This window comes from Buteo buteo, chromosome 10 (assembly GCF_964188355.1).
Source record: "Buteo buteo chromosome 10, bButBut1.hap1.1, whole genome shotgun sequence".
Lineage (NCBI taxonomy): Eukaryota > Metazoa > Chordata > Aves > Accipitriformes > Accipitridae > Buteo > Buteo buteo.
Window position 1 is genome coordinate 38,751,048 of NC_134180.1, and position 16,472 is coordinate 38,767,519.

A 16,472-nucleotide genomic window follows, 5' to 3' on the forward strand; every position below is an offset into this window, starting at 1 on the left:
GTGCAAGTGAACAGTATTCCGAAAACATCACACCATGGATATTCACAAGTCATGCCTGAGGCCTTTGCAATAACGCCACCAACACACAAAGGTACCTGTCAATGGCTGCTGGCACCCAAATTTCTGGGCTATGATGTTGTCCCGCTGAAGAATTTAGCATGAAGAGGTACAACTAATGTAAGACTTGAAAATGCAATTTCTGCACGTTGATAGAAGCCTGATTTAAACAAACATCTCTTAATGCTCTTAAACCTTATTGACAGAAAACCTGCTTGAGTGCTTCCAAGCTAAGGTTTTCAGCAGCGCTGTACAGACCACTTAATGCACATTCCTGCTTAATTGCCCTTGCAAGGCTCCATCATCTGTACTTACCCAATCATCAGCGTTACAGCTGAATTAGGAATGACTATTGAACCAGTTTTTACAGTGAGGGAACACTATACTATGTCCTCCAGAACCTTTACAGTTCTCACCAGAATTCAAAACCTAAAGAGGTGTTGAATATTTTTGTTTGTTTAAACCTTCAAGGCGGTTTTGTATAATCAACAAAATATGATGATGAGAGATCATGCATCCTAGCCAGCTTTCAAACACTTAAGAGACCTTAAAATAAACCACACACATCCCCAACTTGTCAATGCTATGGGAACCAGCATATAGTAATCTCCTCAAAGAGGAGAGCTGCAAAAAATACATTGGAAATTTGAGGGACATTGTACGTTGTGGTTGTGTGAGTGAATCATGTAGCAAAATCAGGTCACATTGCCCATGAGAGGAATGCTCCAGACAGGCTTTCATACTGAGTACGTTGTGGTCAATAATTAACCATAGCAAAAAGCTATATAGTCAACATTTTCTATACAGTCAATTTTATTTGTCTGTTCTCATTTCTCAGGAATCAACTTGTTTCTGTAAATGAAGTTACAAGACTAGAATAGTTAATCAAGAACAGAAAGTAGAATTTCTTCAGAAAACACAGGCGCTAACTTTACAAGCAATTTAAGATTTAAAGGCTAAAGGTTGACAAAATAATTGACCATGTTATGTTCTGTGTGTGAAGGAATATGTCCATAAGCTTTAACATCTTTCACAAACTGAGTTCTAGCCTACAGTACCTCACAAATGCTTTCCATCTTGGATATTGCCACGCTGTAGAAAAAATATATTTCTATTTTTAGAGACAGGGCTGTTTGTGCATGGACATTAACAAGTACAAAAATTCAGCAGATAATTTTATAATATTTTCTCTTAACTACAACAGAAAGTGCAACACTAAAAAGGCATTTCCTGCCTACTTAAAATTTCTTATACCTTTACAAAGCTAACTCTGAATGTACACATTACATCCTAGAACACACAAATAAGTTTGAAAGTGTCATGGCAGAAGTATGGAAAGCATGCTTACAGCTTTTGTAAGCAAAAAGACACATAGCAAACACCAGTAAGAAGTGATTATGTCTGGAAACAAACGTAAATTCAAGATGTCTGAATCTTCACTACTAGTTGAAAACAAAATCCCATGACATTTGTTGATTCTGTAACTTTAATTGCATTTAAAGACTGGCTGCTAAGCTTCTTATCTGAAGAACCACCACAAACAATCAGGAGTTGCTAGCTCTGTTAGAATTAGTCTATTGGATCCACTGAAGACTTATTTAAATTGCTGATTGAGCCAGATTGACTTTTGTAGGAAGAGGTCCTGCTTCTTCATGTTCCTCAGTCTTGCATCTAACCACAACAAGTGCAGAGGATGGGTATCTGTTCAGTTTTTGTTCATTCATGTATTCCAAATCTCCATAGATGCTCAGCTTCTGAAATATTTAAACAATTTACTTTAAGACAAAGACTCTCCGTACTGTGAATAAAATGCATTTCATTAAGCAACTACATTCCTAGTTCTGACGGTTGCAGTCCTTCAACAGAAGTTAACCCAGTTTTCTGTAACATCTGAAATTCATGGCTGGAACTAGATTTGAGTCCAACAAAAATGTATTAAATCTGCCAGAACAACAGTAGATACAGTGCTTGTGTAACAGCTCCTTTAGTATGCAAATACTGTGAGCCTTGCTTATTTCAGAAGTGTGGGGAACCTCGCTGGGCACTAGGGATGCTAGTTCAGCCAGTTCCCCTCTGATCAGACTCTGTGCTCACAGATAATATGCTGTCACTTCTGTCCTCACTATTGATGCTCCTGGATTAAATCCATACTGCGTTCCACCTACACCATCCAACTCTCAGTATAGCTTTATTCCCAGAGAAATTAGAAGGAGCCTCCATTTGTTAAGAGTAATCTGAAGGTTGTCAAGAGGAGAGTGCTACAAACCAAAAGACATCATATTTGGGCTGCCTGAGTAAGGTCCAGAGCACCAATCAGCCACAGGAATAAGCAAGAATTGTTCAGCTATAAAATCAACTTTTAAATAACAAAATTGTTTTGCTAATCACATCCGCAAAATAAAAAAACCCTCTTTCTAGCTGATGCCCCCCAAATGTTTCTTAGTCTCTAGACAGCTGTAACATAAAAGTAATAAAATTAATAAATTCAAAATATTGTAAGTTATAAAATAGTAGTACCTCAGATGGAACATATTGCTCTACAGCTGTAGCTACAGTTGCGCAACAAATCCAGAGCAGTACCAACACTGACAGGACGAGCGTAGTAGTTAAAATCCAACTGGAATTTCTGAAATGAAAAGAATGTTACCAGATTTCATATACTGAATACAAGACAATGGACCCTCTAAAAAGTTCGGCTCAATTTTGATTGCATTTCCTGCTGAGTCATTAGTCTCTAGCTCTTCCAGCTACACTGCCCACTTCAGACTCCTGGGTACTCTAATGCCTATTTAGTATCTGACTTGAAAGACACAGAAGACTCGCTAGATTCTGTTTATTGTGCCCTAAGCATCCTCCCACTTACAGTTTTAAAAACAGATTTTTCTGTTACACATTTGGGATGCAATTCACTGACCCTTCCTGCGTAAACTTTTAAGGAGAAAGTAATTAGAGTAAGGGAAAGAACCACCAACACGCTGATCTTCAGCAAATCTTTAATAAAGAGATACTGGGTATTTTCAGCCTGGAAATGAGACAGACACTGTTAAGTGTCTTTCCTATCAGACAGTCCCAATCCAAAATATAAAACAAGTGCTTTGTCCTGAAACATATCCAGAGCTAAAGAACAGGCAAAACACAGTATTGTTTAAACAGTTCACAGAACACACTCAAAAAACAGCGTAGGAAATTATGACGTTCACTTGAAATGGAAAGGAGAATCAAAGTTGGCAGAATAGCCTGCAAATGGGGCCAGCACAGAAAAGTAGCAATAACAGTCAGATACACAATTTTAAGTGCTATGCATCCTGAACCTAACAGACTTGTAGCACTTTTGAGATCTTGCACTAGTGCCCCCATACACACACACACAGAGCAAAGGCCATTATCCTCCTTACTAGGTACAAACATTCTTGAATATACATACACGGAAAGACACTTGAAAAAGCTGTCATTTTCTCGCTCTTCAAAAAGTCCTCGGTATGTCTGCGAACTTCCTGGACGTAGGTCTGCTGAAATACAACAGCAGAAACAGCACTTGGGAAAGCAATAAAAGAGAAGACCCAAACACCACACAGTTTGTCTATACAGAGAGCATAAAAGGAAGCTTTTAAAATGGCCCTAGCTTGCACGTTTCTATTTCCAGCAGAGCTTGGTTTCCACCACAGACTTTGCTAAGTGTACATAGTGCAGTCTACATGGCAAACAATTATATTTCAGCTTGCTAAAAATTTGCTTTCATGTGCCACCTGCAACCTTTTTTTTTTTTTTTTTATGACAGGGAACATTTGCTTTTGCTGTTCCAGAGCACAAAGAACAACTTACAGGCTGTTTTACTCAGCGACAAGGATCCTCTTGTATCTCTGGTTTCCTGATCAAGCTGTGGAACATACTGTACTTCTGGCTTTGACTAAAAGAAAATAAGGAGTTAGGAGATCCTTCTAGCAAGCTTCCACTGATCTATCATTTACCTTTTCAGAACTAATACGGAAGTTAACCTTAAGACATGCACCATTCACTTAAGTTTGATTCTGCTCCCCCCTTATGCTGACCCTAAAGGCAGTGAAATACTAGCAAAAACTAAACACTTCTGATAGTGCTTTATAGTCTTTCCTGTGACTCGAAGGAGCAGAGTTAAACATTTAGCAGCCAGGACACCTTAATCTCAAAGAAAAAGGCAAGCACCTGGAATATGACAATCTTGCCATCATCTGCTTGAAGGTAGAAAGTCCACGAGGATGTTATGAAGCTCTGTGCTGAATCCATCATGTCACTCCAGAATGATCTCACCAGTGTCAGAGGAAAGAGGAGATGAATTCTTGGCATCAGGGACATTAACTGCAAGCACAACGTTAACTGGTTTTCCATTTGTTTCTATGTGAAAAGGACAGAAGTCATGTTCTTGCTCACCCCTCGCCCCATATCTAGATTTCAGTCCTTAGGAAGATTTATTTTCCATCTGAAGAAATTTAAAAAAGCAAAGACACACACTGAACAGAAAACAAGTAGGTGGTATTTGAAAAACATGTCATCTACTTACTTGCTCTTGCCTTAACTCAGCAAATGGCAATTGGTTCTGGCATCCAAGATGGCAAGCATATTGTTCATCAGATTGGGAGTATGCTTCAGTACAGGCTGCAAGGAAGAAATTCCCCAAATGAGAAGATAAATTCTGCATTTTAGTTAAGAAAACATTTTCAGTGTAAGTTGGATCAGAAACAAAGCAGCAGCTAAAGGACTGACAATCCCATTTGCAGGAAAATATATGGCAATCACTCCAAGGGTAGCATTTGCTCTGAGGTCTAATGAAGGTTAAGGAATCGGAGCTTAGGCAGATGAAGTAGTTGAAATCTGAATGCAGTCAGAGCAATCGATCAGAAATGTTACCCTGGCCAATCTCAGGGGTGCAAGTTTTCATTGATCCTCCCACTACCACTTTAGTTTTTCCTCTACGTATCAAGTAAAACATGAATTTTTACCTCGGAGAACAGAGGTGGAGTCCTAAAAAGAATAGAGGGACCATCAGTCCATTAAATCCCTTTGAGGTAACAACACAAGTCATGGTATCACAGGAAAACCAAAGGAGCATTTTCCTGCTAGGGTGAGGAGTACCGAAACTGCATTGAAAGTATTATGGAATATTTTTGTAATGAAAAATTAAGCCCACTCTTTGTTTTACAGATAGGTTCTATTAATTGTTCACTAGAGATCATAAAGGCCAAGAAATCTAAATTATTCAGAGAGAATAATTTAGATTATTCTGCCCATGGAGAAATCAGGCAGACAATACATGGGCATAGCTCTTCCCCAAAACTCTAAAGCTTAGGTGGACAATGTTGCAGTACAACCTGAACTAAAGAATCAAACCAAGTAGCAACACAGAGGACAGTAGCTCTCCCAGTTTTCCGCAGGAACAAACGGACCATCATAAAGGCTAAGAAGCTGTCAGGAATCAGGGCATCAGCAGCTAAGCACTTCAGTTTTCAGCTCCTAGCACCTGAACAGCAATTCAATGATAAAACTGCCACCAAACTAGTGTTTGCAGGCATAAAGAAGCATCCAAAGACAGAATCGAGCAGATCAGCCAAGATGTATCTTGCCAAACATAGAATACTTAGTCAGGGCACCAACCAGTGTAACAGATTACAGAACATAAGCCAGAAAAAGACAACAGCCTCAGGAAGGAGAGTTAAACCAGAAAGTAAGCAACTGTTCAATTACCTCTACATGTGGTCTATTGCTACATTACCCTTTTTTATGGCACTCTTCAATGTGCGGTTTGACAACTAGATTGACATGCTGCATCACAGCTAGTCACAGTGTATGACAGACTAGAGCATTAGCCCATTTCTAGAGTATTTAATGCAGTTTTGTATCACATTAGCATCTCTGCATGTCAGGCTTTCAATTTGCGTACATTCCATCAGCTCTCTGTGCTATCCACTAGCCCTCTTGTTTTTGAGGTACTGAGAGAATAGAAGCCTCCTTTGAGTGCTGGCTTGGTGCTTAATTCTATCGGAAATACAGACGGAGAGCTCCTACCTTTCCTGCTTTGGGTGGTTATGTCCCACTTAATCTCTGACTAAAACTGTGAATCAGCCGCCTCAATATTGTTGGATGAAAGTTCTATACAATTCCAAAACCAGTATTAACTGGCCTATAGTACACATATTTCATCTTCACTGTGAAATTTTTGCTCTAACACAGGTAACTGAGAGAATTAGTCACCAATATTTAATGACCTATTTCAAACAAAACACGTACCTCATTCCCAAGAGTTTAGCTGTAGGTAAACCTCAGGACGTAGCCTGGACCACAAGTTACAAGGCAGACAGCACATTAAGATCTGTGTTCTTACTCTTCTGAACAATTCACTTGTATATAAAAGTTTGTCAGGAATTGTAAATGGGACTGATTGTCACATGGAATTATTAAAGGAAAGGAAAGGATTTTTTCCCAGCCATCTGTGTTTTCTATGACAAACTGTTTATAGTAAAATGAAGTGTTTCTAATTTATTTACAGAGATTGACGATACTTAAGAAATTCAGGCAAATAGCAACACTAAGCATCAGGTAAAGAGAAACTCGCAGAGAACAGACAACCTTTCCCTAAGATTTTTTTTTTTAAATATCCTGTACATAAACTTTAAGAAATTGTAAACAAAACCAGAAAGCAACTGAAGTAATCCTACCAATTTAACAACACCTTTTCAGACGTTCCTGCTCTTCCCTCTGTTATGTCTCCACATTACGGGATGTTGTAGGAGTACTGAAATCTTACCGGAGTCGCATTCCAGTTTGGTTCGATTCAAATCAATGCCATCGTCCACAAACTGACAAATGGAAAAGAGTCTGCAGCCTCGCTGGCACGCGTACAGTTCCTCTTCCTGGAAAGGCACAAGAAAAGGCTTGCATCCCTCAATTCAAGAATAAATTGTCAGAAAACAAATACTTTTTTTTTTGGAAGTGCTATAAAAAAGCCACCCACCACAGCACCATCCTCCTTCCCTCCACTAGACCTAGAAGCCAGCTAAACATGACATTCTGGATGATCTGAAATAAAACCAAGCTACAGCGCTTTAACACTGACATACCTATTGATTTATTTCAGGGCTCTTCATTCTGTGGTGGGGCAAACCTGGAACAGCAAATTCTATTCTGTAATTCCAGTCCTACAACTCACAACCAAAGTTGCACTGCATTTTTTTAAAAAGTGTTGGGTTTAAAAACAAGATATACTGCTGTAAAAGATTTACTGGTGTTTAATCCTACAAAGAGTAGTCTTCCATCTCAGAACTTAAACACATAGAACCCAACAGGAAAGGACAAAAAAAAGACTAATTTTGACAGCCTGTTAAAATGTATCTACCAGACTGTAATCAGAACTACAGCAGAAATAAGAGATTACCTTCTGATGTACTATACCAGTACCCTGGTTAACTGCTTACTTGCCAAACCAGTTCCACACACACATTTTTATTCATTATAGTGAACTGAAGGGGAAGAGTGCTTCCTCACTGCAACTATTAAAATTATGCAAATATAGAAAACCTACACATAGTATTTCTTCTGTCCACAATACCAGAGGGATGGATGTCCACTTTCCACATACAGTGCTCTCCATGTTGCAGAACTAAAGACAGCCTGTATTACATGAGTGCTCCTACTTATGAACACACCCTATCGTGAATCAGACCCATCAAAACCACTAACCATATAACAACTCAAGTGACAGCAGCCAATTGCTGTACAGGTGGAAAACGGACTCTGCATTAATTTAACAAAAACCAAACATACCACACCTTACTGTATAACCTATTGTAAATTAACTGGCCATTATTTGTCTCTGAGAGCACAAGTTCACATGCTTTAAAGGCACAAAAGTAGAAAACTGTGAATGTAAATTGAAACTTAACTCTAACAACACTGACAAGGTGGCTAATATAGTTATGCTACTGCAGAAAACATGTTTCATAATTTGATATCCAGACAGAATTAGCTTTAGGAGACAGATTTCTATGGCAGTCTTCCATGGAGGTCTCAATGAAGCTTGTCTTACTTTCCAATGACAACAATTTCCTTCGATTCAACTGGTAGTTTTGTGACAAATCGAAAAATGACTAAATGTGATGGAAGAGATGAGCATATTATTCGACAGCTCCAACAACACACAACAAAGAATTCAAAAGTACAGTAAAAAGCACAGAAATAATCAGCCTTCCTTGAACGAGTCCTATAATAGAAACAAGAGCAGCATTGCACCAAAACAGTATGGAAATATATTAGGATAATGTTTAGTCCTAAGTTCTCATGTTTAGTTCTTTCTCCTCACTATCGTCACACGTAAGCACCAAAACATGCCATAAGTACAGATGTAAGTTTACTTGTATTCCACATAACTCCCTGTTACTTCTCCCCAAGATACCAGTACCAGCTACAGGATCACAAAATCCGATTTAAGTTCCACATGAAAGCAGACAAAGCCCTATTACCTAACATTATCACCGCTTCCATTTGCCTGCTGCCCTCGTGTGAAATCTCAAAGATGGGCTAAGAGCTCCCATCATTTGGAGTTCAACCTGCTACATAGCTGCAGCTGATAATGAAGTATATTGCCACGAAAGAACTGGGAAAAATGAGATTTTTGGTACTAGACTTTCCAAATTCAAGCTAGTAGTTCAAAGCTGTACAAAGCTTGAACCAACAGCAAACTCCGGAGTATGAAATTAGATTCCCGTTAGATACTATTTCAGTATTTTATCACGAGAGGAAAAAAATTCCATGCAAGTGAATCAAAACACAGACTGAAGGTTCTGACAAGCTACTCGTTTATCATCATTTACGCTTCATCCTTCAACATCCAAGTGTCACACTGGCGCCCTGACTTGGGATCTCTGGCCTGTCAACACAGCACTGTTTTAGTGCCTGAAAATATACAACAGCCTAAGCCAAATTACAGCTGCCTCTTTAGGAACAGGAGGAAAAAAAAAAGCAGCAAATCCCCCAAAACCCACAGAGGTACCCAGCACTAACAAAGCTATACTTGAAAGCAGCGCTTCTTGGGCAAGCTGCAGCCTAACCATCTATTTTCAAAACGCAGGATCTATCTTTAGAGAAGGGACTGCATCCTCTGCTTTGAGGGGACAAAAACCTAAGCCAGACGAGACACGCCACAGAAGAACCGCAGCAGCAGCAGCAGCAGGGCTGCTGACTGCCCCTCAGCGCTGCGAGCATGAGCTTCCTTCAGGTTTATATTTGCTTAAAGACACGTCCAACACCGCTGGAGAACACACGCACGGGGACATGCCTCGGAAAAGGCTCCTGCCCGAGAAAATCCCGGCGGCGTCCCGTCACTCCGCAGCACAAGAAGCCAAAAGACACGACGAGGGGCTGCAGGGGGAGAGGGCCGAGGGCCAGGCCCGGGGACGGCCGCGCCAGCCGCAGGACGGCTCCCGGGGAGGGGGAGGGAGGGAGAAGGGGAGCGGGGCCGAGCCCGGGAAGGGGCCCGCCGCGGCGGGAGAGCCGTGAGGCAGGGCCCGCCCGTACCTTGGGGTAGGTGTGCAGGGAGTAGGTCAGCTGGCAGGCGCGGTGACACGACGCCGTGTTGCCCAGCACGGAGTCAAAAGCCTCGGACGAGGCGACGGGCAACGGCCCGGCCCCCCGAGCGCTGCTGCCGCCCGCCAGCAGCGCCAAGGCGAGAGGCAGGCAGAGGAGGCCGCCCCGCCGCGCCGCCATCTTCCTCCTCCCGCAGACCCCCCCACCCCGCCACTGACGGCAGCGGCCGCCGGGGGACTATCACGAGATTAACCGCCCCCCCCCCCCCACCGCGCGCGGTGCCTGCTGGGAAATGTAGTCCGCGGCGCGGGGCGGCCCCAGCCATCCCATAGGGCCTCCCCTCCGGCGGGAACTACAAGGCGGGAAGGGCGGGGCAGCGGCTTCCGGGAGGGCTGGCGAGAGGATGGACCGGTTCGTGGTGCGCAGGGCCCGCTGCCCGGAGAGCCCCCGCCGGGCCGGGCCGGCCCCCCGCGCCTACCGGCAGGTCACCCTCGAGTCCCTCAAGGCAGGTCACCGGTACTGGGGGTGGTGGTGGTGGGGAGGAGGGTAGCACAGCTCGCCCCGGTCTCCCGGGCCTGAGGGGAGGTCTTCACCCCGCGGCAGCGGGTGCTGCTGCTGCGGGGCCCTGTGCCTTCGAGGTGAGGTGAGAGCCTTCGAGGTGAGGTGAGAGCCTTCGAGGTGAGGCCTGGCGCTGGGGCAGGACCACGCTGCTCCCCAGAGGCTGCGTGCAGGGGTGGCAGAAGCACCCCAGGAGGAACCGGGCTGGCCCTGCGGCGCCTCGGAGGGAAGAAGGGGTGTCAGGCCTTTGCCAGGCTGCCATCCTGCCTCTGCACGGAGCTGAGCAAGATGGGGCGAAAGCGGGAAGAACGTTTTGTAAACCACCGGTGGTTCCAGCTCTTCACCGAAATCTTTGCGGTGTCGAGGTGGCATCCTCACGGAGGACAGGGAAGCAAAGTTAGAAAGGTGCAGAGGGCTCTGCTGCGTTGAAAGGGGTTTCCTAAGCTAGATGCTCCTTCCTGCACGTTTCGTGTGGTATAGGGTCAGGCTGGGCGCACAATTCAAGTACAGCCAGTTGACACCACCAGCTTCAGTACTGCCAGCTGGCTCACTTCTCTCCCCAGCAAGGAGAGCCCTTCACTTGGTTGCATGATGGTCTTGCGCAAGACATGCGTAAGAGCTGAGCACCTCTTTGCCACCTGTTTGTAGAAGCACAACAGGAAAACGTTTGCTGCACCAGAGACCTTATTAGTGTAAGGCAGAAAGCCAAAGAATGGTGCGTAAAGCACCCCAGCTGTCTGACCACCGCTGAATCTTTGTAAGATGCCTCACTGTCCAAAATATGAGACTCGTGCTGTTTGCAGTCTGTTCTGTCAAGGTCTGTGGCAAAAACAGGGCGAGAAACCCTGCAAATGTCCAGTGTACTTGAGTTTGTGTTCATGTTCCCTAATGCTTTGTTTCTCTCCTTGCTGGCATTATTTTAAATTTAAAACAAATCTGAGCAGGATTCAGATTCTGCCAGGCTGCTAAAGATAATTAGCTGCCTCCCTCTTAATCCCTTTTTCTATTAAGACACATTTATACAACGGACTCCTGAAATTCAGAACACTTCTATTCTAGCAGACAGTTGCTGTTACGTGCCCTAGAGTTTGGCAGACCAAGGTGAAGCATCTTGCTTTGCTTTCTATTTACTTCAGTCTCGATTTGCAGTAGGCTGCCAATCTCAAGCAAGTACCCATCATTCCAGGCCATCATGTATTCTGTGCTCTGGTTCATACCATAATCAATAATTCATGTGTTGATAACAGCCCCATTAGCAGAGATGAAGCCAGTGTCCTTATTTATAATAAGAATATTCCACTTCCCTAATGGCTTTTCTCTTTTCCAGAGAGTTGTGGTTGTGGAAGACATAAAACGATGGAAGTCTATGCTTGAGCTTCCTGGGCAACCAAAAGAGAATCTGATCGAAGCTTTGGAGGAGCTGAAGAAGAAAATACCTTCCAAGGAAGTGTTACTTTCAACAAAAATAGGTACATCTTGTCTGATTTAGACTGTGGATATTGGGTTGTCTTGTGTCTGCTTGGCTTGTCAGTACAAAAGAGACTAGCTTGCAAGCTTTTTAAGAAATGAGTGTAGCTGCCAATAAAAAATTGTTGATATCCAGCCTGCAGTTTTCAGAGCTTGTACTGAAAAAGTCAGCTGTCCTCTAATTCCTCCCAGGTTGCCTGCTTATTACCAAATACTGCATCACCACTTCTGTGGTCAAATTTTTGAAGAACTCTTCTTGGGCACCTCTGTGTCTTATTCCTTCTCCTGCTCTCTGTCAGGGGCACGGCAGAGCGCTGTCTTGCCATCTGAGACACAGCTCATCTATTTGACCTGGCTGAATCCTCCGAACATGCAAGAAATTCTCCTCAGATTGGCCCAAAACTGCTTACTGCATCCTCACACTGAGAAACCCCCAGCACGATGGGCAGCTCCATGCAAATGACACAGCCTGGTGCCTGGCTTTTTTCCATAGGACTTGGGGGAGGGATAATGTGAGACCACATGGTTGCTCCCTGCCTTTCCTGGCTATGGAGAGCATCCTGGCCTTTGTTTGCCATTAGAGCAGCTGGATCTCTGTTCGGAGAGCCCCCTTTGCCTTAGAAAAGGAGATGCGGTCTGCCCCTTTCCCCATACTTCTGAACTATCCTTTTATTTGCCGTGTTCAGCTTATTCAGGCTTTTCCCGAGATTTTTCCCCGTGCGTGCCTGAACGCGGCTGGGCTGGAAGAGCCACAGAAGCCTAACAGTGACATCTCCTGGCCAACAGCGCTACTGGTCAGAGAGAAATACCCCGCTGGAAGAGGGTCCCTTTTGTCTCCTTTCAGAGGAAAGCCTCTTTTGCATTGGCAGGCCCTATCGATTGGAAAGATTCTGCCTGGAGTCACCGTGATGTTTGTGTGTTAAAATGCTATAGCCATCACCAGCAACAACTGTTTCCTTAAAGGGGTTTTCAGTTTAAAAACAGCATTCTTTGTAGGCAAGTCTTACAAGCTTTCACCAGATCTAGTATCTGTGTAGAAAATGAACGTAGCCCTGTGTTATGTAAGTGTTGCTCCACACCTCAGTGACTTGGGAAGAAAATTTTCACATGTATAGGTCAATTCCTTGCTAATTGCTTGGGCAACAGTCACTGCAGAAGTCAAGGAGTGAGAATTTCAGTCTTAATTCCTAATAATTTTATATTTGTCTTTGTGTCAATGCTCTGGTTGTTTTGCTGACACTGCCTGAATTAAAAAGGTGCATGGCTGCTTTAGCACCAATATGATTTGACTGGCGTCCATTATATTTTGTCCACCTACCAAACGTGAAGGAGCTGTTATTGTTTTCCAGGTCACACAGTGAATAAGATGCGCAAACATTCAGATCACGATGTGGCCAGCCTTGCCAAAGATATTTACACAGAGTGGCGAACTTTCATGAAAGACCATTCAAACAAGCCCTCAATAGAGGTCAGAAGCGATCCCAAGACCGAGGCTTTCAGAAAGAATGCACGGAAGCTGCTTTGTGAAGCCCTGGATCTAGAGGTGACGTTCAGATCCGTTTGTCTTTGGCTTAAAGAGTTATTCCTTGTAGGAACAAATTAAACAAACCTTTTTCAGCCATAGCTACTGTAAAGCTGGTCCTGCCTGCAGAGTGGGGACAAGACCAGCTGATCTGTTCCTATTTTCAGCGATTCGCTGCATGTCCCTATTTATAAGTAACTTTGTTTTCAAGGAAGGTAATTTTGTTGTTGTTGTTAACCAAGTAAACATGCTAATTGTGAGGTGTATTTTCTCTCATTTACATAACCAGTCAACAGAATAGTTGTGTAGCTACTGCAGTTGGGCTGAGAAAGAGGAAGTTAATAGAACATAGTTTTTCCTACTACTTAACAGCTGTGAAAGCAACACTGGGACCTTTTGGGTGTTTCATATTTAAGTAATTAAACATTTGTAAATTTAAATCTATTGCAAAAACAGAGAGGCAAGGTTGACAGTATATAAAGTGGTGATAAATACCAGATCCCTCAGGTATCCTTAACTAAATGAATGGGGCTTTGCTGTAAGGCGTAATGACTAGTTTGCTTGATCTATGAAATGCCATAATAATTATCCTTTTTAATTTATTCATTAATTATCCTTTAAATGGCAAGTCAAGTGATAAGCACTCAAGAGTTTCAAAGCTACGTGTTTGCTAGCTATGAGAACAACCTCTCCAACTTACTGAGGCAGCACAAAAGGATGGTTTGCTGTGGGAATGCCTCAGAAAGGCGGGAGCTCACCTTTGTCAGGCTGCTGGGTCAAGCTTAGTTCTTGGAAGGCACATCTATGCATGGTGAGAAGACTGGTAGTAAAGTCTGAACCTGTGGGACATAAAGGCTACGGTACCACCCTAAAATGAGAGGTATTGGGTAAAGCAGAATTGCCTCTGAACAGGACTTGCATGAAAGCACAGCAAGGAAAAATACCCTGCTAGCTTGCTGCTACCACCAGATGTGCAGGTGGAGCTTACAGCAGCAGATGAACGCCGTATGTAGCCAGGGGAGCCACAGAGGTCCAGCAAATGGGGAGCAGGGACACACGAGAGGCTGACAAAAAGGAGAAGGGAAGGTGGGGCTGAATGGATCCAAGGGGCTTCTAGTGCTGCCCAGCAGAGGGGCAATTTAGTGATGGGTAGCAAAAATAGAGTGGGCAAAGGACTTGGAGGAATACTACTTGGCATGCTGGAATCTCCTGTATTCAAAGTGTGGGAGATTCCCCATTACAAAAGGCAGAAGTGAAATTAAAACCATTTCATGATGGGTGGGGGATTTTTTTCTAAGCTGTGCTAAATTACAGGTTTTGGCACATGTTGAAGCAATAACTACATAATTAACATTTAGCAAATCCCTTTCTGCATTCTTAATTACACCTCCTTCTACACACAGAGAGCCCACATTTCCCTTTATAGCACCAGGCAGAGTTGCCAAGTGTTTGGCATGTCTTAGAGTTGCTGTTGGAATCAAGTTTAAAATAGTATCCAAGGTACCTTCTATCAGCAAGATCAAAAGTGAGCTTTATGGAGGCAGTACAGCGTAGCTTATAGTTGCAGTTGAGCTTGATACCCAAAGCTAGTTGCAGATTAGTTTCCTGTTGTGATGGCAAAGTACTGCCACCCAGCTGGAGATGTGGATATGTTCCCGGCTACTGACCATGTTGCCTTGTTCCTTAATTGCTAGGGTGGAATTAAATTGCTCTTCCTGTTACACTTGTGATGGGAAGTAGATTTCCTTGAATCTAAACTGATTAATGAAGAAACACTGAAAAGCACCAAACTCCAATTTCAATCAGTTGGTCTCCTTATTAAATGTAAAGATCTAATTTTATACTTTGCTGTTTTCAGATTGATCACCCACTGGCTGAAAATATTGAGCGAGAAGCTTTTCATCTCTCTTCCCGTCTCATTAGCGCACCATATCGCAGAACGGTGCGAGCTCTTGTCTTTTCATTAAAGCACAAACCTGAAATCCAAGCAGAAGTCAAGACTGGCACGCTCACTGTCCCTGCGTTTGTACAGAGCCATAAAAAGTAAGGTGTCATTCTTGATCCTGGGTGAGAACTTCATGTGCCTACATCTCTGTGGAACTGGGAGCCCTTTCTGTCATGAGGGGAGTGCAGAAGTGCTGACAGTGTGACTCACTTGGCACCGTTCTGTGAACAGGGCTGCTGAAGACAAGAACTACTAATGATGAAAGTGGTGCTGTAAATCTGACTGGGTAGAAATCCGTGTGGGCTTGTTGCAAGAAAAGTTTCTCCTGCTCTGCTGTATATTTTCCTGCTACAAAACCATCCTTGCTGACTCGCCTGTTTCTCACTTCTGCCCATTTGTCATACCTCAGTTTAGTTCCATCCCTGATGTGGATCTTCAGGTGTAATCAGCTGGATAACATAAAGGACCAGCTCTGTGCTGTGCTGGTGGGAAATACTGGGAATTCAGGGTAATTGGTCCATGGGAGCAGATTCCTAGTGGATAACTGCAAACTCTAGTTAACCCTAAATCAGCTACATCTGCTGTAGCTGGGCCCCGCCTGTGGCACGAGCTAGCTGGTTTGCCAAGCCAGGTGATGTCCTGTTGCTGCATTCCAGAGTTGGATGCAAAATGGGTTTCAGGAACTTGCTATCCATTATTCCATAGGGTCAGTCATCCTGCAATTGTGGGCATTTTCTAAAGCCCTGGGCTGAAAATCAAAATGCCCTGGAGTATAGGTGCTATCTAATGCCTCTGCTGCTTAATGAGCAGCTCGCTCAGACTTCTATACCTCACTCATGATTTAAATCTGGTGCTAGTTCTTACTGTAACATGAAAAAAAACTTGAAATGGATTTTCTAAATAAAATTAGGTTATAAGGAAAACATTCCTTTTAAAGGCTTTTTTCCTCCAAAAGGAACACGGTTCAGAATGATTGCCTAAACAAATTTAAGCAACAAACTATTGTTTTAATTCCTTCTAGTTATTAAAAACTGGAAATCTTGCCTCTCATATTTGCTGTGATTTCTTGAGTGCCACAAGTCATCCTGTTCTCCATAAGCTGTGACAGGCACAGTGTTTCTCTACTGGTAGGTAATAAAGTGCTCTCTGTTCTCTGTGTGTCTGTGTGCGTGTATGTACACAAGGGACTGGTCACAAACCTTTTTCTGAGTTATCAGGGTAGACAGAACCAAGTGAGTGAAACCTGCTTATTCACAGTCATGGGAATTGAAGTCTTAATACACCATAAGGAAGTGTCTTTTGACCAGTTGTGGTCAGCACTCTTATTTCAGAAGAGTCACTTAAGGGCAAATAATGCAGTGGGAAAACTAT

General features: G+C 43.3%; 2 protein-coding genes across 3 annotated transcripts; one reads left to right on the plus strand and one right to left on the minus strand.

Moving 5' to 3' along the window:
- Nucleotides 1–852: 852 nt before the first annotated feature.
- Nucleotides 853–9,814, minus strand: TMEM59 (transmembrane protein 59). 2 transcript variants are annotated; one of them, XM_075037154.1, is made up of 8 exons: nt 9,601–9,814; nt 6,836–6,941; nt 4,595–4,689; nt 4,240–4,392; nt 3,880–3,964; nt 3,482–3,563; nt 2,575–2,683; nt 853–1,811 (listed from the first exon to the last, which is right to left on the minus strand). In XM_075037154.1, the coding sequence occupies exons 1-8, from the start codon at nt 9,787–9,789 to the stop codon at nt 1,656–1,658; spliced, it is 975 nt and encodes a 324-aa protein (XP_074893255.1). In that variant the 5' UTR covers nt 9,790–9,814; the 3' UTR covers nt 853–1,655. The 2 variants fall into 2 exon arrangements, with proteins under 2 accessions (XP_074893255.1, XP_074893254.1); XM_075037153.1 differs by having other exon boundaries at nt 3,482–3,566.
- A 187-nt stretch (nt 9,815–10,001) lies between these two features.
- TCEANC2 (transcription elongation factor A N-terminal and central domain containing 2) lies at nt 10,002–16,253 on the plus strand. The gene is made up of 4 exons (XM_075037623.1): nt 10,002–10,118; nt 11,499–11,636; nt 12,984–13,177; nt 15,015–16,253. The coding sequence occupies exons 1-4, from the start codon at nt 10,013–10,015 to the stop codon at nt 15,201–15,203; spliced, it is 627 nt and encodes a 208-aa protein (XP_074893724.1). The 5' UTR covers nt 10,002–10,012; the 3' UTR covers nt 15,204–16,253.
- Nucleotides 16,254–16,472: the final 219 nt, after the last annotated feature.